This window comes from Microcebus murinus, chromosome 18 (assembly GCF_040939455.1).
Source record: "Microcebus murinus isolate Inina chromosome 18, M.murinus_Inina_mat1.0, whole genome shotgun sequence".
Classification (NCBI taxonomy): Eukaryota; Metazoa; Chordata; class Mammalia; order Primates; family Cheirogaleidae; genus Microcebus; species Microcebus murinus.
This window is the reverse complement of record NC_134121.1, coordinates 13123082-13145727: the sequence shown is the minus strand read 5'-3', so window position 1 is coordinate 13145727 and position 22646 is coordinate 13123082. Positions and strand designations below refer to the sequence as shown.

General features: G+C 48.1%; 2 protein-coding genes and 1 non-coding gene across 4 annotated transcripts; 2 read left to right on the top strand and 1 right to left on the bottom strand.

Moving 5' to 3' along the window:
• The first annotated feature begins 5316 nt into the window (after positions 1 to 5316).
• SLC25A35 (solute carrier family 25 member 35) lies at positions 5317 to 10148 on the top strand. Its single transcript, XM_012775456.3, has 6 exons — positions 5317 to 5717; positions 6654 to 7050; positions 8261 to 8326; positions 8748 to 8900; positions 9245 to 9379; positions 9544 to 10148. The coding sequence occupies exons 2-6, from the start codon at positions 6676 to 6678 to the stop codon at positions 9715 to 9717; spliced, it is 903 nt and encodes a 300-aa protein (XP_012630910.1). The 5' UTR covers positions 5317 to 5717; positions 6654 to 6675; the 3' UTR covers positions 9718 to 10148.
• RANGRF (RAN guanine nucleotide release factor) lies at positions 10116 to 11512 on the bottom strand. 2 transcript variants are annotated; one of them, XM_012775468.3, is made up of 5 exons: positions 11314 to 11512; positions 11108 to 11224; positions 10752 to 10908; positions 10577 to 10662; positions 10116 to 10397 (listed from the first exon to the last, which is right to left on the bottom strand). In XM_012775468.3, the coding sequence occupies exons 1-5, from the start codon at positions 11388 to 11390 to the stop codon at positions 10274 to 10276; spliced, it is 561 nt and encodes a 186-aa protein (XP_012630922.1). In that variant the 5' UTR covers positions 11391 to 11512; the 3' UTR covers positions 10116 to 10273. The 2 variants fall into 2 exon arrangements, with proteins under 2 accessions (XP_012630922.1, XP_012630927.1); XM_012775473.3 differs by having other exon boundaries at positions 10116 to 10385.
• Positions 11513 to 15956: 4444 nt separating this feature from the next.
• On the top strand, positions 15957 to 16021 carry LOC142862296 (U7 small nuclear RNA). Its single transcript, XR_012913363.1, has one exon. It is a non-coding gene; the product is annotated as a U7 small nuclear RNA (small nuclear RNA).
• The last annotated feature ends 6625 nt before the right edge of the window (positions 16022 to 22646 follow it).

Here is a 22646-nt window from a genome sequence, read left to right as displayed (position 1 = left end):
AGCAAAATCCTGTCTCTACAAAAAAAAAAAAAAAAAAAACAAAAAAAAACATGATATTGGTGAAAGAATAGATGCATAGATCAATAGAACAGAAAAGAGAGTATAGAAATAGGTTCATAAAAATATAGTCACCTGGGTTTTTTTTGTTTGTTTTTTGTGTCTTTTTTTTTTGGGAGACAGGGTCTCACTATGTTGCCCTGGTTAGATTGCAGTAGTATCATCATAGCTCACTGCAACCTCAAACTCCTGGGCTCAAGCAATTCTTCTTCTTCCACTTCCCAGGTAGCTGAGACTCCAGGTGTGTACCACCATATCCAGCTAATATTTTTATTTTTTGTAGAGATGGGGTCTTATTATGCTGCTCAGTCTGGTCTTGAACTCATAGCCTCAAGCAGTCCTCCTGCCTTGGCCTCCCAAAGTACTGTGATTACAAGCATGACCCAGCACACCTGGCCATCACGGATTTTTTTTTTGACAAAAGGACTAAGGCAATTCAGTGGAAAAAGGATAGTCTTTTCAACAAATTATGCTGGTAAAATTGGGCATCTATATGTCAAAAAAGGAAAAAAAAAAAAGGAGGAGGAGAGGAAGAGGAAGAAAAGAAGAAGAAGACAAAAGAACAAACGAATTAGATCCAGATCTTATATCACTCACAAAACTTAAAATGAATCACAGACCAAAATGTAAAACTATAAGACTTATAGAAGAAAACATAAGAGAAAATCTAAGTGACCTTGGGTTTGATGATATGTTTTTAGATAGTCCATGGAAAAAAATTAATAAGTTGGATTTTATAACTTTTTTTTTTTTTTTTGAGACAGAGTCTCACTCTGTTGCCTGGGCTAGAGTGCCATGATGTTCTTGCTCAGGCTGGTTTTGAACTCCTGGCCTTGAGCTCTACACCTGCCTCAGTCTCCCAGAATGCTAGGATTACAGCGTGTGCCACCACGCCCGGCCTGGATTTTATAATTTATGTATTTTTTATATATCTTTTCAGAATGTAGAGATGGGAGTCTCACTATGTTGCCCCAGCTGGTCTTGAAATCCTGGGCTCAAGCAATCCTTCTACCTCAGCTTCTTAAAGTGGTAGGATTACAGGTGTGAGCCATTGAGCCTCGCCAGACTTTATAATTTAAATCTTCTGCTTTGCAAATAGAGAAAGAGAGAGAGAGAAAAAAGACAAGAAGAGCCACAGAAGAAAATGCTTGGAAAACACATATCTGATAAACGATTTGTGTCTAAAATATACAAAGAACTCTTAAAACTCAACAATAAGAAAACAATTCAATTAAGTGGATATAGACCTGAACAAACATATCACCAAAGAAGATATACAGATAGCAAATAAACTTATGAAAAGATGCTCAATATCATTTATCATTAGGAAATTGCAAATTAAAATAATAATAAGATACCACTACACACCTATTTGAATAGGAAAACAAACAAACAAACAAACCTGACAATAGTCAAATCCAAAAATCCCCCAAACCCTCCCTAAAAAGAAAACCCTGAAATCAAATGCTGATGGAGAATGTGAAGCAAGAAAAACTCTCAATCATTTCTTTTTTTTTTTTTTTTTTTCTTTTTCCTACACAGCTAATTGGACTGAATCAATCATTTCTCAATGAGAAATGAATGAAAAATTTGACAGCCACTTTGGGAGACAGAGTGGCAATTTCTTACAAAGCTAAATATGGTCATACTATACAATCTAGCAATCATACTTTTAAGTATTTACTCAACAGATTTGAAAACTAATGTCTATATCAAAACCGGTATACAAATGTTTATAGCAGATTTATTCATAATTGCCAAAAACTAGAAGCAACCAAAATATCTTTCAATACCTCAATGAATAAACAGACTGTGGCACAAATAAATATTCTTCAATGATAAAAAGAAATGAGCTATGCTTTCCAGTTGCCTTAGGTGGAGGGAAAAAAATTGTCCACCATGAAATTGGAGGAAAAAAAAAGAATGAGCTATGAAGTCATGAAAAGACATGGATAAAAATTAAATCCATATTTCTAAGTCAAAGAAGCCAATCTGAAAAGGCTACATAATTCCAACAGTATGGCATTCTGGAAAAGGCAAATACTGTCTTTCCCTGAAAATAAGACCTACCCATAAAATAAGCCCTAGCAGGATTTCTTTTTTCTTTTCTTTTCTTTTTTTTTTTTTTTTTGAGACAGAGTCTCACTTTGTTGCCCAGGCTAGAGTGAGTGCCGTGGCATCAGCCTGGCTCACAGCAACCTCAAATTCCTGGGCTCAAGCAATCCTTCTGCCTCAGTCTCCTGAGTAGCTGGGACTACAGGTATGCACCACTGTACCCAGCTAATTTTTCTATATATTTTTAGTTGGTCGATTAATTTCTTTGTATTTTTAGTAGAGACGGGTCTCACTCTTGCTGACGGGTCTCACTCTTGCTCAGGCTGGTTTCAAATCCCTGACCTTGAGCGATCCGCTCACCTGGGCCTCCCAGAGTGCTAGGATTACAGGTGTGAGTCACCATGCTCAGCCCCTAGCAAGATTTCTAAGCATTTGCGTAATATAAGCCCTACCCCGAAAATAAGACCTAGTGATGGATGTGGCTACACAACCCATGCATTTCATCGTGGAGCTGTAAAGAAGAGGAGCAGTCCTTCTCATCTGCCCCATCAGAGCTCTATTGCTTGACATGAGAGATTGGGGCCAATGGTTCTAAAGGAAATAGAGTCGCAAGAAATTCAGGATGGAATTCGGGGTTTGGAGAGTTATGATGATGTTCCAGAAGAAAACGAGTTAACTATATTTGAATAAATGTAGATTGTTGTACCGTACTTAAAAAAAAAATAACACATCCCTTGAAAATAAGCCCTAGGGTGTCTTCTTGAGGAAAAATAAATATAAGACACATATAAGATAATAAGAATAAATATAAGATAAAATAAATATAAGACACATATAAGATAATAAATATAAGACACATATAAGCCAAGGGGATACCTGTCTTATTTTCGGGGAAATATGGTATATAGAGACAGTAAAAAGATCAGTGGTTGATGAGTATTAAATTGGTGAAATACAGGGAGTTTTTTATACTACTCTGTAAAATACAATAGTTATAGGCTAGGTGTGGTGGCTCACACCTATAATCCTAGCATTTTGGACGGTCAAGGCTGGAGGATCACTTGAGAATAGGGGCTGAAGACCAACCTGAGCAACAGAGTGAGACCCAGTATCTACAACAAATAGAAAAATTAACTAGGTGTAGTGGCGCATGCCTGAAGTCCCAGATACTTGGGAAGCTGAGGCAGGAGGATCATTTGAGCCCAGGAGTTTGAGGTTGCATTTAAGCTATGATAATGCCATTGTGCTCTAGCTTGGCAAGAGCAAGACACTGTCTCAAAAAAAACCAAATCAACACAAAACAAAACAAAAAACCCACCACCAACAAAAAAATCCCCTGGGCCAGAAGTGGTGGCTCATGCCTGTAATCTTAGCACTCTGGGAGGCCGAGGCAGGTGGATCACTCTCGGTAAGGAATTTGAGATCAGACTGAGCAAGAGTGAGACCCGTCTCTACTAAAAAAATAGAAAGAAATTAGCTGGACAACTAAAAATATATATATATATAAAATTAGCCGGGCATGGTGGTGCATGCCTGTAGTCCCAGCTACTCGAGAGGCTGAGGCAGGAGGATCTCTTGAGCCCAGGAGTTTGAGGTTGCTGTGAGCTAGGTTGATGCCACGGCACTCTAGCCTGGGCAACAGAGCCAGACTCTGTCTCAAAAAAAAAGGAAAGAAACATATGAGGCTAAAGAATTACACATAAACACTGTAATCCAATTGGTAAGGTTGCTTCCCATACTGGTTTGAGTTAACAATTCTGGGCTGGCCATGGTGGTTCATGCTTGTAATCTCAACACTTTGAGAGGCCAATGGCAGGAAGATGGCTTGAGACCAGGAATTTGACACAGCCTGGGCAACACAGCAAGATCCTGTCTCCACAAGTGTGCCTGTAGTCCTAGCTGAAACAGGAAGAGGAGGGTGGCTTGAGCGTAGGCCCATCTTTTGGCTCAAAGACTTAGCAGGATACACTGGTGAGATGGAAATGACTCAGACCTGACCTCCAGGGCTTCCAGGAACTCCCCAGCTAGTGAAAAAGACAGAAAGTAAACAATCGCAATAAAAATAAGAAAAGTGGGTAAATGCTTAAGGAACACAGCAGGATGGGAGTAACTGAATGTCGAGAATTTGGAAAAGCCTCAAGACTTGGAGATCACCATAAAAAGGGGCCCGGGAGGCCATTCTAGGCAGCGGGAACAAGATATACAGGGCACAGAGGTCTGATAGCTCTTGACTTTGCAGGAAACCTAAATTTTGTTGTTGTTGTTGTTGTTGTTTGTTTGTTTTTGGAGACAGAATCTCACTCTTGTTGCTCCGGCTAGAGTTCTGTGGCATCAGCCTAGCTCACAGCAACCTCGAACTCCTGGGCTCAAGAGATCCTCCTGCCTCAGCCTCCCAAGTAGCTGGGACTACAGGCATGTGCCACCATGCCCAGCTAATTTTTTCTATATATTTTTAGTTGGCCAATTAATTTCTTTCTATTTTTTTTTTTTTTAGTAGAGACGGGGGTCTCGCTCTTGCTCAGGCTGGTCTCCAACTCCTAAGTTCAAACGATCTGCCTGCCTCAGCTCCCAGAGTGCTAGTATTACACTGAGCCCGGCCAGGAAACCTAAATTGTTGAGCACAAGTCCGACACTTTCTCTCAAGTATATGCAATAGCTGCCACTCTCATTTTGCAAGGGGCAAAGTAACTGAGATGCAAAGTAACTTCTCAAAGGCCACCCAGTTGGTAAGCAGGAAGATCCAAATTGAAACTCAAATGATGCTCTAAGTCTGGTGGCTGCCTCTCTCACAGGTGAACTCTCTCTGCCTCTCCCTCCCACCCCAGGTGACATTCTTTTTTCTTTCTTTCTTTTTTTTTTTTTTTTCAGAGTCTGGCTCTGTTGCCCATGGTTGGCGTAGCTCACAGCAACCTCAAATTCTTGGGCTCAGGGATCCTCCTCCTGCCTCAGCCTCCCGAATAGCTGGGACTACAGGCATGCACCACCATGCCCGGCTAATTTTTTCTACATATTTTTTACTGATGGAAAATGGCTGAGGCTGATTAAAAAAAAAAGAAGAAAAAAAAAGAAAAAATAAATATATATTTTTAGTTGGCCGATTAATTTCTTTCTATTTTTAGTAGAGACGGGGTCTCGCTCTTGCTCAGACTGGTCTCCAACTCCTGAGCTCAAGCGATCCTCCCGCCTCGCCTCGGCCTCCCAGAGTGCTAGGACTACAGGCGTGAGCCACCACGCCCGGCCCCAGGTGACATTCTCTAGCCCCTTGCCTTCTTTCTCAACACCTTCCCACCTCGCTTCCCCAGTCTCTTTCCTCTAAAGTTCTAGCGCGATTAACCATTACCAGCCTCATGAGCAACGACAGGAGCCTAGAATCTCAGGAGCAAGATCTCCACCACCTGCTGGCTCTCTGTAACCTAAGCCACGCCTTAGAGGGGATCAAAGCCGCGGCCTCGGCCCGCCCTGCCTTCTCCTCCGGGTTGCAGCGAAGATCAAAAGAGCTTCTTCTGCACCCTTCAGGTCTTCCTCCCTGGCGCCCGCAGCCAGACACACCCTGGCGCTAGACTCCACACTTTACTCAGCCTCGGGAGATAGGGACGGTCCAGCAGGTGGGTCCCATCTCCCCGCGCAGGCGGGCGCAGCTTCCGGGATCTCCCCGCACCCGCACCCAGCAGGCGTGGACCTGCAGTCAGGCGGCCGCGCCCGGTCACGGCCCGGGCTGGACGGCGAAGGAAGGGAACCCTCCGTCCCGGCCAGATAGGGGACTGCAGCCTCTGCGCTCGGCCCGTCCGCAGTGAACCCGGGGTCCAACCTCGCCTCCTCCCGAGGGGCCGGGGCCCGGAGAGTTAATTCCAACCGCCTCTCCGCACATTCCGGGGGCCGGGTCGCCCAGGGCGCCTCCCATTGGCTGCGGAGCCGGCTCGGCGCTGATTGGCTGAGGCCCTCGGAGGCTCCCAATTGGCGCAGCGCTCCGGAGGCCGGAGTGTGGGGGCCGGGTCTCCGCAGGTTACGACGGGTGAAGCTGCCGAGGGCTCCGGTAGCTGCCTGGGGACGCTTGCTTACCTGGCCGGAGACCCGACTTCCTCCTGGATCCAGATCTCGTTGTTGTCTTGGGGACGCCACCAGATCTTCTCGGATCCTTTTCTCCTTAACCTGCTGCTTTTCTTTTTCCTGCCTCCCCGGCTTCCAGCTCCCAACTCTGCTTTTCCCTCCTCTACGCCCCAGGCCCCCGGTAGCCCAAGCATCCCTCCCACCTGTCACTTCCTGGCTTTTCCCCTCCTTGACCGCAAATCCCTTGAACAACAGGGCCCTGCCATAACCTTCTCACCAAGAAGTCTCCCAAACTCCCCATTCTTCCCTCTTTGCCAGCTCCTGTCTCCCAAATCCAGCTAACCCTTGATCTCTTGACATTTGACCCTGACACCCTTGACTCCAGACTTCTAAATTCTAACCTTCTGAAGATTGTGCTGCTGAAACTGAGGTCTTCCCCTAACTTCTGACCCCCCTTTCTGAGACTCATTTTGACTTTCTTACTCTTGGGCCAGTTCCTGCTGCTGCTATCCCACCATGGACTTCTTGATGAGTGGTCTGGCAGCCTGTGGGGCTTGTGTGTTCACCAATCCCCTGGAAGTGGTGAAGACCAGGATGCAGCTGCAAGGAGAACTGCAGGCCCCTGGCACATACCAGAAGCACTACCGAAATGTCTTCCATGCCTTCATCACCATCGGCAGGGTGGACGGCCTGGCTGCCCTGCAGAAAGGCCTGGCTCCCGCCCTCTTATATCAGTTCCTGATGAATGGCATCCGACTGGGCACCTATGGGCTGGCCGAGGCTGGAGGCTACATGCACACAGCGGACGGCAACTTCAGTCATACTCGAAGTGCAGCAGTTGGGGGCCTGGCTGGGATCCTGGGAGCCTATTTGGGGAGCCCCATCTACATGGTAAGAAGAGAGGCCTTGCCTGGGGCCTTCAGGGTAGAACCTTGGTGTAGGGTAGGAGCCCAGACCTCCACAAGAACGTAGGTGGCAGACAGCTGTCCCTCTGCAAGTAGGGAAGGGCATCAGGAAAGCGCTGACAGGCTTTGGGTCTCCCGATCTGCTCTATACACACCCATCCAATGAACACACATGAATGTTATTGATTAAGATTATAGGCTTTGGAATTAGTCTCTCTGGAACTTCAATGCTGGCATTGAAAATTAGTAGTTGTTGAGCTTCAGTTGCCACATGTGTAAAACGAACAATTGCCGTGCCCTTTTTGTGTGATTATTGGGAGGATTGAGGGAGACAAATGAGACAACATGTGTAAAGCCCTAGTACAAATCCTCCACATAGTAAGCATTTGATGGTATTGTTTTTATTATTTTATTATTATTATCTGATATTGAGGTTGGGTTTGTGTAGGATGTGGAATTTGAGTAACATCAATCAGCATAGCGATCAGGAAGTTCCTGGGCATCACAGAATTACAATGTCACCATCTACACCTTTGAGTTATCTGGTATAGATGAAGGGTTGACAGCCTGAGGCCCAGAGAGGGGAAGTGACCTGATCAAGGTCACACAGCTGCTTACTGCTAGGACTAGGCCCTGCCTAGTGCTCCTAAGAGCAAAAGAGACTGGGAGGCAGTATGTTCTGTAGGAGAAGCAGTCTAGTCTCACTCCCAGGGTGTGAGATTCAGGGACAGTGTTCTCACCAAAGTTAGATAGCCATGTGCCCTTATGGGGATTAGGGGCCGGAAAGCAAATTTTGCCCAGGGTCTGACAACGTGGTCGAGGTGGCAGCTAGAGATCTGGTCTGGGAAAGGGAGCTGGCGTGAGAGGCTGGACAAGCAAGTCTTGCCTAACATGAACAGTCTTAGGAAATATTGCCATTCTCCAGTCTCTCCACCCCCACTCTAGCTCCAAGGGAAGGAGGATGTGGAGGGGGTTGGGTATCTTGAAGTGCTAGGAGATCCATCCCCCTGGGACTAGAGCCAAGGGACACAGAGTCTCATGATCAATTTGTTAAGTAGGAACAACAATAATTATCAGATTAAAAGGATATTCATTGCTGAACAGCCTAGAGGAAGTGTGAGGGGCTCAGGCATTTGGGTCTCTGAGGCAAGAGGAAGGCCACTGGGGCATAGGTTGTGATACTCTCTTGTTCCCAGGTGAAGACACACATACAGGCACAGGCAGCCTCAGAAATTGCTGTAGGACACCAGTATAAGCACCAGGTGAGGGTTCCCCAACCTGCTGGAGTCCCTACCGTCCTCTCCCATTTCTCCCCAGCTTTCTGCCTGCACCCAACAGCTCCAGCCCCAGTCACTGCTCTGCCCAACCCATCAGCTCAGTCCCAATCTGCCCCTGACGCCCACCCAGATACTCTTTCCAACATCCACCCCAGTTCCTCTAATCTTCTGCTCATTTCTCCTGACCTGCTAATGTCCTCACTTCCATATATCCTGCCCCTATTCTGGGGTGGGGAGGGATGGGACAATGGGGTGGTAGGGTCCACATTCTGGCTCTAAGCCCACATTGAATTGGTTATCTGGACAACAGGTACCTGTTAAGAACCCATCCTTGGCAGTGTTAGGAGGTGGCAGCCCCTGAGGCTGGGGTGACTGAAGCCCACCCCCATGATCTTCCCCCCACCAGGGCATGCTTCAGGCGCTAAACGAGATTGGCCGGAAACATGGTGTGGTAGGGTTGTTTCGTGGGGCCGTGGGCGGTCTGCCCCGAGTCATCGTCGGTTCCTCTGCCCAGCTGTGTACCTTCTCATCCACCAAGGACCTCTTGAGCCAGTGGGAGGTACTGCCCAGGAAAGCGGTGGGGCCGTCTGGGAAGTGGGGGCAGGGGGAGGGCAAGTTGAGGTGGGCCCTGGAGGGGATGGTGCCAACATCAAATGTGAGGGAGCAGCAGGAGGGCTTGGGAGTTATTGACTCTTTATACCCTTCCTACAGTTCTCCTGTCACTTCCTCCTAGAAGGGGCACCCTGGCCTTCCTCCTTCACTGTGTTGTCACACTGTGTTAGAATTGTGGAATGTCAGCTCCCCGTGTTACCAGCTCTCTGTATTCCCAGGGCAGGGCCTGTCCTGTTCCTAGGGGTTGAATGATTAGCTGACTAACAAAGCTCTTCCTTTCTCCCGATTTAGATCTTTCCTCCCCAGAGTTGGAAGGTGGCTCTGGCGGCTTCCATGGTGAGTGGCATTGCAGTGGTCCTGGCCATGACACCCTTTGATGTGGCCAGCACAAGGCTCTACAACCAGCCCACAGATGCACAGGGCAAGGTAAGGAAGTGCTCTGGGATGCAGGCAGGCAGGGAAGCAGGGGGCGGGAAAGCAGATTGTGGGTGCTGGTGGGACAGCCTAAAATGCAGTCTGCAGAGGCAAGGTCCCTGGTGGGCTCTGACAAGCTTTCCTGTGCTCTCCCTCCCTTTCTGATGTGTTCTCAGGGCCTCATGTACCGGGGGATTCTGGATGCTCTGCTGCAGATAGCACGGACAGAGGGAATTTTTGGCATGTACAAGGGTATAGGTGCCTCCTACTTCCGCCTTGGCCCCCACACTGTCCTCTCCCTCTTTTTCTGGGACCAGCTGCGCTTCCTGTACTACACATACACTAAATAACAGCCACTCTCCCACACTCCACCAAATCGGCACTCCATGGACACTTGTGCCTCCACTAATATGTCCTGGTGACTGACTACTGACCAGGTGACCATTCATACATCCAAAGGGGACAGCCAACACCACTCCTCATCTGTGCTCTCAGGGTTCAATCACTACAAGGCATAGTTTCCCTCCCTTCCTTGGATGTTGCTTTAAACCTTCCCTACCCATCCCCCTGTATACTTCATACCCCCTCTCTCAGGGCTGAACCAGTCACTCCAAAGTGTATTTCCTCCCTCTCCATTGCCAGCCTTGGGTCCCTCCTGCTCCCACACGCAGCTTCAAACTACTCCTTCTCTAAGACCAAAGGGAATTGGGGGAACCTATGTGTCTTGTTAGATGCAAAGGCACAGAGATTATGTTGGTTATAAAGCAAGTTTATTTCTGCAGAGAGGTGTCTTACGTTTATGGACAGGGAAGAAATAAGAGGATACCCAGATATTCAACCTCTTTTTCCCCCTCACAGAACTGGGTCCTGAAGTCCTCAGCAGCATCATGCAGTGTTTCAGCATCTTTACTGGGGACCAAAGATGTTGGGATCATGAAGGGTCAGACTGGCCACCAGCTGTTCAAAGTCACCCAGGCTCCAGGGTGGAGGTGACAGATTTTCAGGGCCAAGGGATGACCTGTTATCAGGGCTTGATGTGGGGGAAGAGAGTGAGAGAGAATATCATCCAGGCTTGAGGTATCTGTGACCCTAAATCTCTGGCCCACTCCAGATGGAGAACCCACCAGCCAATCTCCCTGTTGTGCCCCTCCCAGCCCAATTCTCCTGGGGACCGAGTCCAGAGACACCCGCCCTTTCCTTCTTCCTTACGGGGGCTGATTGAAGGTGAGCAGGAGATCAGTCTGGTACTGATGCAGCCGCAACAACGCCTGATGCAGCGTCACATCCTTTGCTACCTAAAGGGACCAGAGTGAGGATGTTTACCTGGATCCGTAGGGTCACCCTCCTCACCCTTCCAAGACATCCTGCACTGCTGGCCCCTCACCTGCTGGTTTTCCTTAGCTACCTGCTGCTTGCCTGAGAGGACCCAGGCTTCTTGACAGCAGCTCCTCAGGGCCAGGTTCTCCAAACTGAGAGGCCGCACAGATTCCACTTGCACAGCCCGAGCCCCCTGCACCCCGCCAACGTCCTCAAAGTGGTACCTGGGGTGGGAAAGTAGGGTCAAAGAGGGGCATCTTTAAAGTCCTAGGCATCGCTCACTTCCCGGGAAGGGGGTGGGGGAGGCATAGTAAGTATATAGCCCTTGGAGTTCTCCTAGCCCTATTAACCGTCGGCCGCAGGCCCCGCCCACTTCTTCGGCTCCGGCCCTCCCATTGGCCAGCCGTGGGCCCCTTCCCTCACCGCGCAGCAGCTTCGCCCCCCACGTGGGCCTGCAGTTCCAGAAGTTCCACGATCAGGCTCTGGTCCGTCACTGGATGGCAGAAAACTTCTTGATTGTCCGGGACCGGTCGGAGGTCGCTGGAGGGAGTGGAGTCAGACCCTGGTTGACCCCAGCTTCTTCCAGCAACCCACCCAGTCGGCCTCCACGGGCGCCCAGGCCTTCTCACCTTACATCAATGGCCCCGGGGGGGAGGATGGCGGAAAAGGCGCCCCCGAACAGTGGATAGTCTCTTGTGGGTTCCATGGGCCTGAGACCGGAGTATGGGCGTTAGAGAGGTTTAAAAGAAACCCACATGAGGTCACATGGCATCCCCTCCCTGGGTTTCGCAGCTGCCACCTCCACCTCCGGTCTTGCTTAGCTCCCGGTCCCTTTAAGACTTGGCCCCGCCCAGTGACCGGACCGGCCAATCGGCGCCTGCGCCTTGGTGCGGAGCCCATCGGTGCTCTTGCAGAGGCCGCGCTCTTCGCCGCGCGCGCAGTCGGGCAGCGGGTCTAACCTGGACCTAGGCTCCCAGTTCGAGATTTGTGGCGCCCTTTGTGGTCACTAGCACGCGCCCGCTGGCCTCCTTCCTTTAAAGGGGTCGCACCTTCTAAGAAGGTCGCCTGAGACTTTCCTGAGGGGCGGTTGCTCGTCGTAGGGACTCTTGTCTCGGCGAGGTCCCCTGAGTCTGGGGAGAATGGTTTCAAGATGTCACTGGGGCCACTTGATGGCGAATGGGCTGCCAACCCGACCGATAATTCCCTCGTCCCGATGCAGGGAATTAGAACAATGGGTCCAGGTGTGGGTCCGGGTTAGGATTCAGGCTTTCCTGAAAGCGAGACCCAACCCGGGGATTAGAGATCTAATCCCCCTTAAATCTTCCGTCTGGGCGGGGGGTCGCGGTTCCTCACCCCTCCCCACACATGCACCTGGACAGAAGCAGGGATTAAACCCTCTGTTGTTTTTCTTTTAGATTTTTAGAGTGTTCTTAAAGTTTTAGCATAACTATATCCTCCCAGTTAATTTCTCCTTTCATCTTTGATCCTCAGCACCTGGCAGACTGTTTAGAGCACAACAAGCCTAGTATATACTGTTGAGCGACTGAATAAACTCTTTAGTGCCAATGGCTGAAACCCAGCAGACCATTCATGCCCTCAGGGTTCTAGAGGTCACCTACTTCCCAGCCAAGGACTGGGCAAGAGGATTCTCATTTTAGGCCATACCACATCCGAGTGCTGACCATACCTCTCTGGACCCTAATAAGTTAGTGAAATGGGGCCCAGGGGCACATATTTATTGGGCCCTTAACCTTGCCAGGCCCTATGTGAAGGGCTAGAGATACAATTAGGACACAGCCCCTGCCCCTCACCTAGTGTAGGAACAGTGGAGCACACTTTTGAGTCTTAAAGTGAGAATTCATCAGGACATTCTGGGGGTATTCTAGCCAGTGGAACATCAGGAGCAAAGACTTGGAGATGAGAGGGCATGTTTTGGGGAATGCAAGCATATCAGCTTGGCAGGGGTAGAGGGTGTGGGGAGGTGGCAGTGGCGGTAGTGGTGTAGAGTGGGGATGAGTGGCAGGGAGCCGTGACTGGCCAGGTGTGCAGGGATTTTGTAGAGCATAGGAAAGAGCATGGACTCCTCATTTCATACTGCAAGCATCAGACTTCTCTCTGAGCCTCATTTCCTTATCTCTAAGATGTCGTTGGGATGAAATAAGATGTGTATATAGTGGAATCTGAATCTGCAAATCTAATTCTGGGAAACAGAGTGGACGAGGGTTGCTCCATGAGGAATTCTAGAGAGGAGGGGAGTGTTAGGCCCCAGAGGAAGAGAAGGAGCCAGGCAGTGGGAAACCAGAGGAGCCAGGTTAGAGGGGTCTACCCCATGCTCCATCTCTCACATGAGGAGTGACAGGCCTTTCTGTCCCTCCCTCTGCGTTTCTGCCAGCCTGCCATCTGTTCCCCCTCCCCGCCAGGGGCAACACCAGCTCTGGCTGCTTTGGAAGCAGTCGAACAGGTAGAGAGTCCTTAGAGAGGGACCTTCAAGGACACAGAAATTAACAGAGTCCTGGTGCTGGAAATAAGGTGTGGAGGCCTATTCGTGGGCCAGGAGGAGGTCAAACAATGTTAGGGAGATGGAGGAGAAAGCCTTCCGCCTCAGTTTCCTCGTTTTGGGCCTCTGGTATGTCTCATGTTCTGCTATGAGCCTTGTGCAGCTGGGGACTCCTGGCCGTGCACAGTTCTGTGAGCTCTTGGGGGAGGGGCTCAATGGGCTCTTCCAGGTGGTAGGAAGCAGAAGTGACGAAGTAGAGGCCAGACCTCCTCTGGGAGGATGGGGTGGAAGACCACCCTAACTTAGCAAATCCTTGCTTTTGGCTCCTCGTCCCTTTCTCCTTTCACCTCTTTGTGCCTATCACTTCTGTTGGCCCTCCCAAATGCTGTCTGCACCCCCACACCCCCAACCCCTGCTGTCCGTGCCTTGTGTTCAAATTCAAGCTTCCCAAGAAACAGAATCTAATTGAGTCAATTAGTTGCCATTCAATCTGAAAGTATCTATTTGGCAGGCTCTCCTGCCTGGCCATTTCTCAGTCCACCAGCCAAATACAAATGAGATCCCTGGTCCAGCTGGCTGTGGCTAGGACAATGGGTATCATGGGACAAGCTCAGTAGACTGAGATGGCTGGCAGCCACCTTTCTCAGGAGGGTGTGTGGGTATGGCTGGCTTTCAGCCTGCTGGCTGAAGGAGGCCTGCAACGGATCGATTCTGTTTCCCTGGGACGTTCCTTTATCCAATGCCCTGCATGCAATTGATGTAGTTGTTTGCTCTGGGGACAAGTGTCCCAGAGCTGCTCCCTTTGAGGGCGCCAAGAGATGGACTCAGACCAGAGAGTTAACAACACCCAAAGTGAAGCACCCCTTTAGGAAGACTTAGGACAACATATTTCTATTAAGTCTGGGTTTTTAACTTTTTTTTCTACCATAGACCCCTTTGGCATGTAAAGCCCATGGTCCCCTCCTCAGAATAATATTTTTATTTTTTTATTTTTTTATTTATTTATTTTTTTTTTGCTTTGATGGACAGGTGTATGAATAATATTTTTAAATTCATAAAACAAAGGAATACAAAGAAAACTAAAATATTTAAATATCAAAATGTAAAACCCAGATGTTTGATATGGTAAAACTCTCTTTTGTTATATTAACGACAGCTAGCAGCAGGTATAATAAATGTGATGTCAAACTAGTGTTGCACATAAAACGTAGTTCAGGAGATCCACAACAATTCTAAGATTAGAATATCTGTGATAGTTATTGTGATGAAATCATAGGTAGAGCTAATGCTACTGTGGTTTGTTATCTACAATCACAGTGAAAGGAAGTACTACATTTCAGTTAAGAAGATGTGATTTTTTTTCCTCCTCCAAATTCATTGACTAGAGGTTCAGAAACCCAGCTATGGAGTATTATGTGTCCCTAGCCCTGTACTAGGCTCTAGGGGAGGAGCCCAAAATGGGTGAAACCAGGTGCTTCTTTCTGAGCCCGTGTGAGCTGCAGAGCTCGGGCCAAACTGCAGCTCACACCCTGGTATGGGATAGACATCAGTGCTCCCACTTAGCCCCTGGCTGAGAAAGCTGCCTTGGAGAGATGTCCAGTGGCAATCAGTGGTGGCCACAGTAGATTTCTAAACAAGGGCCTGATATCATGAAGGTCAGTTAGAGGAAGACCAGTGTGTCCTTGTGTTTGGGTTGATTCTATAACTGTCACCTAGGCCCCTCCCTGGAACTTTCCAGCCCCGTATCTCATCATTTTCCCCTCATAGTCTGTGTGCTAGGCTCTCTGAATTTTCCTCACTCCCTTGACTGAGTCCACCTCTTCCAAGCCTCTGGGCATTTGCACATGCTGTGTCCTCTGTGAAAAACTTTGTTTCTCTCCTCTTCCCTGGCTAGCTGGTCCTCAGATCTCCAGGACTGGATTAACTGCTCCCCTGTGGGCTCCTGTGGCTGCTGCAGGCACCCCACTGTGGTGTAATGCACTGAACATCGGGAGGGCAGGGACCACGTCTGTCTTTCCCTAAGTTGCACAGGGCCTGGCCCATAAGTATTTATTTATTTATTTAGACAGAGTTTCACTCTGTTGCCTGGGCTAGAGTTCCGTGGCGTTAACCTAGCTCACAGCGATCTCAAACTCCTGGGCTCAAGCAATCCTTCTGCCTCAGCTTCCCGAGTAGCTGGGAGTACAGGCATGTGCCACAAAGCCTGGCTAATTTTTTATGTGTATTTATAGTTGGCCAATTAATTTCTTTCTATTTTTATTTATTTATTTATTTTTGAGACAGAGTCTCGCTTTGTTGCCCAGGCTAGAGTGAGTGCCGTGGCGTCAGCCTAGCTCACAGCAACCTCAAACTCCTGGGCTCAAGCGATCCTTCTGCCTCAGCCTCCCGAGTAGCTGGGACTACAGGCACACGCCACCATGCCCAGCTAATTTTTTTATATATATTAGTTAGCCTATTAATTGCTTTCTATTTATAGTAGAGATGGGGGTCTCGCTCTTGCTCAGGCTGGTTTCGAACTCCTGACCTTGAGCAATCCACTCTGCCTCCCAGAGTGCTAGGATTACAGGCGTGAGCCACCTCACCCGGCCTCTTTCTATTTTTAGTAGAGACAGGGTCTCACTCTTGCTCAGGTTTGTTTCGAACTCCTAAGCTTGAGCAATCCTCCCGCCTCAGCCTCCCAGAACTCGTGAGCCACAGTGCCCTGCCTCATAAGTATTTATTTAATGGATTTTGATTAAGAGACAGGAAGTTATTTACCAATTAAGACTAGTTAAGAAATGTTACAGCTTTTTTAGAATTTGTCTAGCAGGTTTTCCAGTCCTCACTGGAAAACTGCCAAAAAATTTAAAAATTAAAAAAAATAATAATAATAATTAAAAAAAAAAGACCAGTTAAGTCCAGTTGCAGTGGCTCATGCCTATAATCCCAGCACTTTAGGATGCTGAGGCCAGAGAGTCACTTGGGGCCAAGAGTTCAAGACTAGCCTGGGCAACACAGTGAGACCCCCATCTCTACAAAAAAAATTTTAAATAAGAAAAATTAGTCAGGTGTGGTGGTGTCCACCTGTAGTCCCAGCTATTCAGGAGGCTGAGGCAGGAGGATCACTTGAGCCCAGGAGTTCAAGGATACAGTGAGCTATAATCATGCCACTGAACTCCAGGCTGGGTGACAGAGCAAAACCCTGCTCTAAAAAAAAATAGAGATCCATTTATGAATCCTAAGTGTGACAATTGGGTTTTCAAGCTCATGTGTAAGAAATGCCTCTCTCTGCCGGGCCTGTAATCCTAGCACTCCAGGAGGCTGAGGCAGGAGGATTGCTCGAGGTCAGGAGTTTGAAACCAGCCTGAGCAAGACCGAGACGCCGTCTCTACTATAAATAGAAATAAATTAATTGGCCAACTAATATATATAGAAAAAATTAGCTGGGCATGGTGGCACATCCCTGTAGCCCCAGCTACTCGGGAGGCTGAGGCAGTAGGATTGCTTGAGCCCAGGAGTTTGAGGTTGCTGTGAGCCAGGCTGACGCCACAGCACTCACTCCAGCCTGGGCAACAAAGTGAAACTCTGTCTCAAAAAAAAAAAGAAAGAAAAAAAGAAGTGCCTCTCTCAAACATTTTTATAACATGGGCACATTACCAGTCTGATGTGAAAAAAAAAAAATAGAAATTCACGACACTGAAGTTTGGTGAAGCTTCCTGGTTGGTGAACACATTGATGTGCCAGAAGGTGGCACACCCTGACTCTCTGGAGAGAGAACATGGAAGCTCAGATTCTGGGACTTGTTCCAACCTTGCCTATTTATATACATTATAATAAAACTATAATAAGTGTAGCACTTCCCTGAGTTCTGTGAGTTGTTCTAGTAAATGATTGAACCTGTGGGGATTGTGAACAGATAGCCAAAGTGTGGCTGACCTGGGAAACTCCAAGATTTGTGGCTGGTGTCTGAAGTCAGGGCAGTCTTGTGTAAAACTGAGTCCTTAACCTGTGGGGTCTGACACTGACTCCGGGTGGGTGGTGCCGGAATTGTGTCGCAGTACGTATGGAGGGATGAGGGTCTGCACCAAACTGCTGCAGATGGGAGAGGGGAGACGAAGCCAGGATAAGCGCTAAGCAAGGCAGACAGTAATATGGGTTAGCCACAAGGTGTAGAGGAAGAGTGAAGAGCAGGTTGAAAGGCGGAGGCCTGGCCAAGAAGAACGGAGACACCAAAGACAGAAATAGGGACTTGGACAGTAAAGAGGGGAGAGGACCTCTGTTCTTGCCCCTAAGTTACAAGACTGGGCACTTTACTCCCTGCCCCCTACTTCCCAACAGCAAAGTCCAGGTTCTCTGACTCTGCCATTCATCCCTTTTCATTATAGGATTATCACTAGCCAGTGTGGCTGGGACAACTGCACCATGTGCCAGTGCTCTATAACATTTCTTCATATGTGTCTGGAGCCAGCTAACAGCACATATCCCCACCGCGTTCCAAATGAGTTGCACATTCTCCCAACTACGTTCTGGCAGCCTTTAGTTTTCTTTTGTTTTTAGAGACAGTCTTTCTCTGTCACCCAGGCTGGAATACAGTGGTGTAATCAAAGCCCACTGTAGCCTCTAAGTCCTGGGCTGAAGCCACCCTCCCAACTCAGCCTCCTAAGTAGTCGAGACTACAGGAGCATGCCACCACGTTCAGCTAATTTTTTTTTTTTTTTACATTTTGTCTCTACAAAACGAGGGTCTCGTTATGTTTCCCAGGCTGGAGTGCAGTGGTGCAATCATAGCTCACTGTAATCTTGAACTCCTGGCCTCAAGCGATCCTCCCATCCTCCTGTCTCAGCCTCCCAAAGTGCTAAAATTATAGGCGTGACACACTGCGTGCCTGGCCTAATTTAGCTCTTTTTGTCTGCTTTATTTTATTTATTTATTTTTTTGAGACAGAGTTTCACTTTGTTTCCCAGGCTAGAGTGAGTGTCGTGGCGTCACCCTAGCTCACAGCAACCTCAAACTTCTGGGCTCAAGCGGTCCTTCTGCCTCAGCCTCCTGAGTAGCTGGGACTACAGGCATGTGCCACCATGCCTGGCTAATTTTTTCTATATATTTTTGGTCGACCAATTAATTTGTTTCTATTCTTAGTAGAGATGGAGTCTCACTCTTGCTCAGGCTGGTTTCGAACTCCTGACCTCAAGCAGTCTGCCCGCCTCGGCCTCCCAGAGTGCCAGGATTACAGGCATGAGCCACTGTGCCCGGCCTCATCTGCTTTATTTAGCAAAGGCAGGTGGGATGTCCGGGAGTGGGGAGGGGAAAGTGGGGAAAGTGCACTGAGTGGGGAAAGGACCCAGGAGAGAGGAGCTGTAGAGGAGCAGGGGAGGCTGGCCCCCTTGTCCCTTCTGGTGCCTTGGATCTCTGGGCAGCCGGTTAGATTGTTAAGTTAGTGGTGGCCATTCCTTCTCAGCCTCCTCTCTGTCAACCCCTTAGATGTTGGGCCACCAGGACCTGCACACTCCCCCTAGATAACTTATCCATCCACATACCATATTAATATTTGCCTCCCAGATATTCATCTCTATCCCAGATCTCTCTCTCTCTCTAAGTAAGGTTAGCAGAGACCAGATCTATTGTGACTGCCTCCCGGAAACCTCCATTTGCATGTCCCACTGATGCCTCAAACTCAACACAACCTAAGCAAAGCACATCATCTTCCTCCCAAACATGTGTTCCTAGCATGGATAATGAAATTATTATCTATCCAGTGGTGCAAGCAAGAAGCCGGGGCATCATCATTGGCTACTCTCTCCCTTCCTTCTCCACCCACATCCAGTTCCTGATGATCCTACCACCTAAGGTCTCTCGAATCCTTCCATTTGTCTCCACCTCCACTGCCATTACCCTAGTCTAGGCCAGCGTTACTTCCACCTGGAGATGTCGCAGCTTTCTCCTTTGACTCCCGTATCCCCTCCTGCCTTCCTCCTCTGCAGCCAGAGAGATATCTCAAAAACAGAGATCTGGGCTGGGTACAGTGGCTTATGCCTGCGATCCAGCATCTTGGTGGCCCAAGGCAGGAAGATTGCTTTAGGTCAGGAGCTCAAGACCAGCCTGAACAACAGAGCAAGACACTGTCTCTACAAAACAAAAAAATATTTTTTAATTAATTGGGCATGGTGGTGAGTGCCAGTAGTCCTAGCTACTTGGGAGGCTCAGGCAGGAGGATCACTTAAGCTGAGGAATTTGAGGCTACAGTGAGCTATGAATGCACCACTGTGCTCCAGCCTGGGTGACAGAGTGACACCTTGTTGTTACCAAAAGTTCAGTTCTTGTCCCCATGGCTGAATGAAGAAAGAATGAGGACAAGCAATTGGAGGGAAAAGAAAGAGAAGTTTATTAATTTGTCAGCAAATGAAGATGGTAGACTTTCATTGTAAAGAACAATCGTCCTAACTATAAGCAAAAATACAGAGCTTTTAAAGGGAGATTTTAGGCCAGGCACAGTGGCTCATGCCTGTATTCCTAGCACTCTGGGAGGCCAAGGCAAGTAGATCATTTGAGCTCAGGAGTTTGAGACCAGCCTGAGAAAGAGCAAGACTCCATCTCTACTAAAAACAGAAAGAAATTATCTGGACAACCAAAAATATATAGAAAAATTTAGCTGGCCATGGTGGCGCATGCCTGTAGCCCCAGCTACTCGGGAGGCTGAGGCAGGATTGCTTGAGCCCAGGAGTTTGAGGTTGCTGTGAGCTAGGGTGACGCCATGGCACTCACTCTAGCCTGGGCAACAGAGTGAAACTCTTGTCTCAAAAATAAGTAAAGGGAGTTTTTAGCTTCAGGCTATTGCTGTTTAACTGTAGCATTTCTAGTGAAGACAGGCTGGTGACCTCTGTCTAAACAATTCCGTTGAGCCATCTCCTGTGATACGAAGAACAGAGGACACTCTCCAGTCCCTCTGATCACTGGCTTCAGGCAGGAATGCAGGTTTTAATTCCGAAAGGGAGTGAGGAGGAGTTAAAGAGACATTTTGTAATACATGTAATACATTTTGCCATTTTTCAGGCCCTTTCAGGTTAAATAATCTCAAAAAACAAAACAAAACCAAATACACACACAAAACACAAACAAACAAAAAAATACAGCGCTGTTTATGTCTAACCCCTATATAAACCCAACCCCTTCAAATGATTTCCCATTGTTCTTAGAATCAAGTTCAGATTCCTTAACATGGTCTATTAGGCCTTTGACTGCCTGTCCTGTTTCCTATTTGTATTTACTGTTTCAGGCTGGCTCGCTCACCTTTGTTCACTTTCTTTACATGTCTCTCACCCTGTGAGGCTTTGCAAATATTGTTCTGTTTTCTTAGAGTGCCACTCTGTCTGTGTAACTGCTACTTGTCCTTCAGGTCTCAGTTTACCCCCGGAATCCTTCCCTGATCTGGGCTGCATCCCCTGCTCTGAGCTCCCATGGTACCCTGAGTCTCCCCTAAAAGGCACTTGATTGAAATCACTTGTTTCAAGTCTGTCTCCCTCTTGTGTGCTCCCCAGGACAAAGCCCTTGACCATGTATTTACCGGAATGACAGACTGGGTGGGGCCCTCTTTTCACAGTGCTTCGTCCCATTTTGTAGTGCCAGGCTGCTCTGCACAAACCCATTCCTGTACAAGGGAGGGTGGCCCAGGGCCACAGGCACTCCTAGTGGGCTCCTGGTCCCATGGAGCTTATATCTACCGGAAAGACAGATCTTTGATCAGGAAACATTGTTCAGGCCGGGTGCGGTGGCTCACACCTGCCTGTAATCCTAGCACTCTGGGAGGCTGAGGTGGGCGGATCGTTTGAGCTCATGAGATCGAGACCAGCTTGAGCAAGAGCGAGACCTCATCTCTACTAAAAATAGAAATTAATTGGCCAGCTAAAATATATATATATAAATTAGCTGGGCATGGTGGCTGGACTTGGGAGGCTGAGGCAGGAGGATTGCTTGAGCCCAGGAGTTTGAGGTTGCTGTGAGCTAGGCTGACACCATGGCACTCTAGCCCGGGCAACAGAGTGAGACTCTGTCTCAAAAAAAGAAAAGAAAAGAAAAGAAAAAGAAACATAGTTCAATATAAGATTGCAAGTGGAACTAGGATTGAGGTAGAGCTAGGAATGGTTGAATGCAATAAGGTTTAGCTACAAGTAACAGAAAACACTAAAATTAATTGGATTTAGGCAAGACAGAAGTTTGTCTCCTACACTCAGGACACCCAGTGATAGCATTTCCAGGGCTCATAAGGCTCTCTTGTGTCAAGAGAATCAGTCTCCCTTTATCTTGTAGCTGCATAGCACCAATTCACAAAGCTACTTATGGTCCTATATGGATGCTGAACTTCTGTCAAGTCTACATTCCAGACAACACAAAGCAAGAATGGAGGAAAAGGAGCACCTACCCTTCAAGAACACTTGGAAATTACACACATCATTCCCTCTCCCATTGGCCAGAATTTAATCATAGCCAGAAAGGAAGCTGGGAGATGTTTATTTTCAGCAGCTGCAACCGCAGCTAAAATACAGGAAGGTTCTATTTCTAGGAGGAACTGGATATTGGAGACCAATTGGATTGGCAGCCTCTTCCACCTTCCACCTGAAGTGATGGGGAAGCCAGTAGCACACAAAGAAGGGGGTAAAGGGGATATAGTAGGTTGGCCTGAACCTAACGTGGGCAATTTTCTTCAAATTGGGTGGAGAATAGTCTGGAAGTGGTAGAGGGAGGACCCCAACTCCAACTCCCCAGCCTGAGGGAGATGAGACATGTGGGGTTTGAGAAGAAAAGCCACCACCTGAAGGACTGCAGGAGTGGCTCTCAGCTGGTTTTCCATGAAGGGAAGGAGGGGCAGAGCTAGCCTGTAGGGTTTGCTAGAGGGTCCTTGGGGGTAAGGGTCAGGGGAAGATAGGAGCTGGGTCAGGGGCCAGCAAGGATGGGTTGAATGGCTACTAAATGAAAACAGGGATGAGAAGCCGAGAGGCCTTGGTCTTTTTTTTTTTGAGACAGTCTCCCTTTGTTGCCCCGGCTAGAGTGCCATGGCATCAGCCTAGCTCACAGCAACCTCAATCTCCTGGGCTCAAGCAATTCTACTGCCTCAGCCTCCCAAGTAGCTGGGACTACAGGCATGCGCCACCATGCCCGGCTAATTTTTTGTATATATATTTTTAGTTGGTCAATTAATTTGTTTCTATTTTTAGTAGAGACGGGTCTCACTCAGGGTAGTTTTGAACTCCTGATCTCGAGTAATCCGCCGGCCTCGGCCTCCCAAAGTGCTAGGTGAGGCCTTGGTCTTGACAGTGACTGAGGAGTGTGGGTTTTGTTTGGCCAGGGTGATCCAAACCAGAAACCGCTCCACCTTCGAAATCCATGAATATATTAATATCTGTCAGGGCCAAGCAGTTTACCTCGTCATCCTTCTACTTTTGCATCAAGTATTCAGTAAACTTGACATCTAAGCCTTACTATCAGCCCCAA

Coding starts and splice junctions, on each gene's coding strand:
- RANGRF (XM_012775468.3), bottom strand. CDS start 11,390: ATGGAACCCACAAGAGACTATCCACTGTTCGGGGGCGCCTTTTCCGCC. Junction 10,909..11,107: donor GGGGGCGAAGCTGCTGCGCG/GTGAGGGAAGGG, acceptor TTCCCACCCCAG/GTACCACTTTGAGGACGTTG. Junction 10,398..10,576: donor CTCACCTTCAATCAGCCCCC/GTAAGGAAGAAG, acceptor CCCCACATCAAG/CCCTGATAACAGGTCATCCC.
- SLC25A35 (XM_012775456.3), top strand. CDS start 6,676: ATGGACTTCTTGATGAGTGGTCTGGCAGCCTGTGGGGCTTGTGTGTTC. Junction 7,051..8,260: donor TGGGGAGCCCCATCTACATG/GTAAGAAGAGAG, acceptor TCTTGTTCCCAG/GTGAAGACACACATACAGGC. Junction 8,327..8,747: donor GACACCAGTATAAGCACCAG/GTGAGGGTTCCC, acceptor TCCCCCCACCAG/GGCATGCTTCAGGCGCTAAA.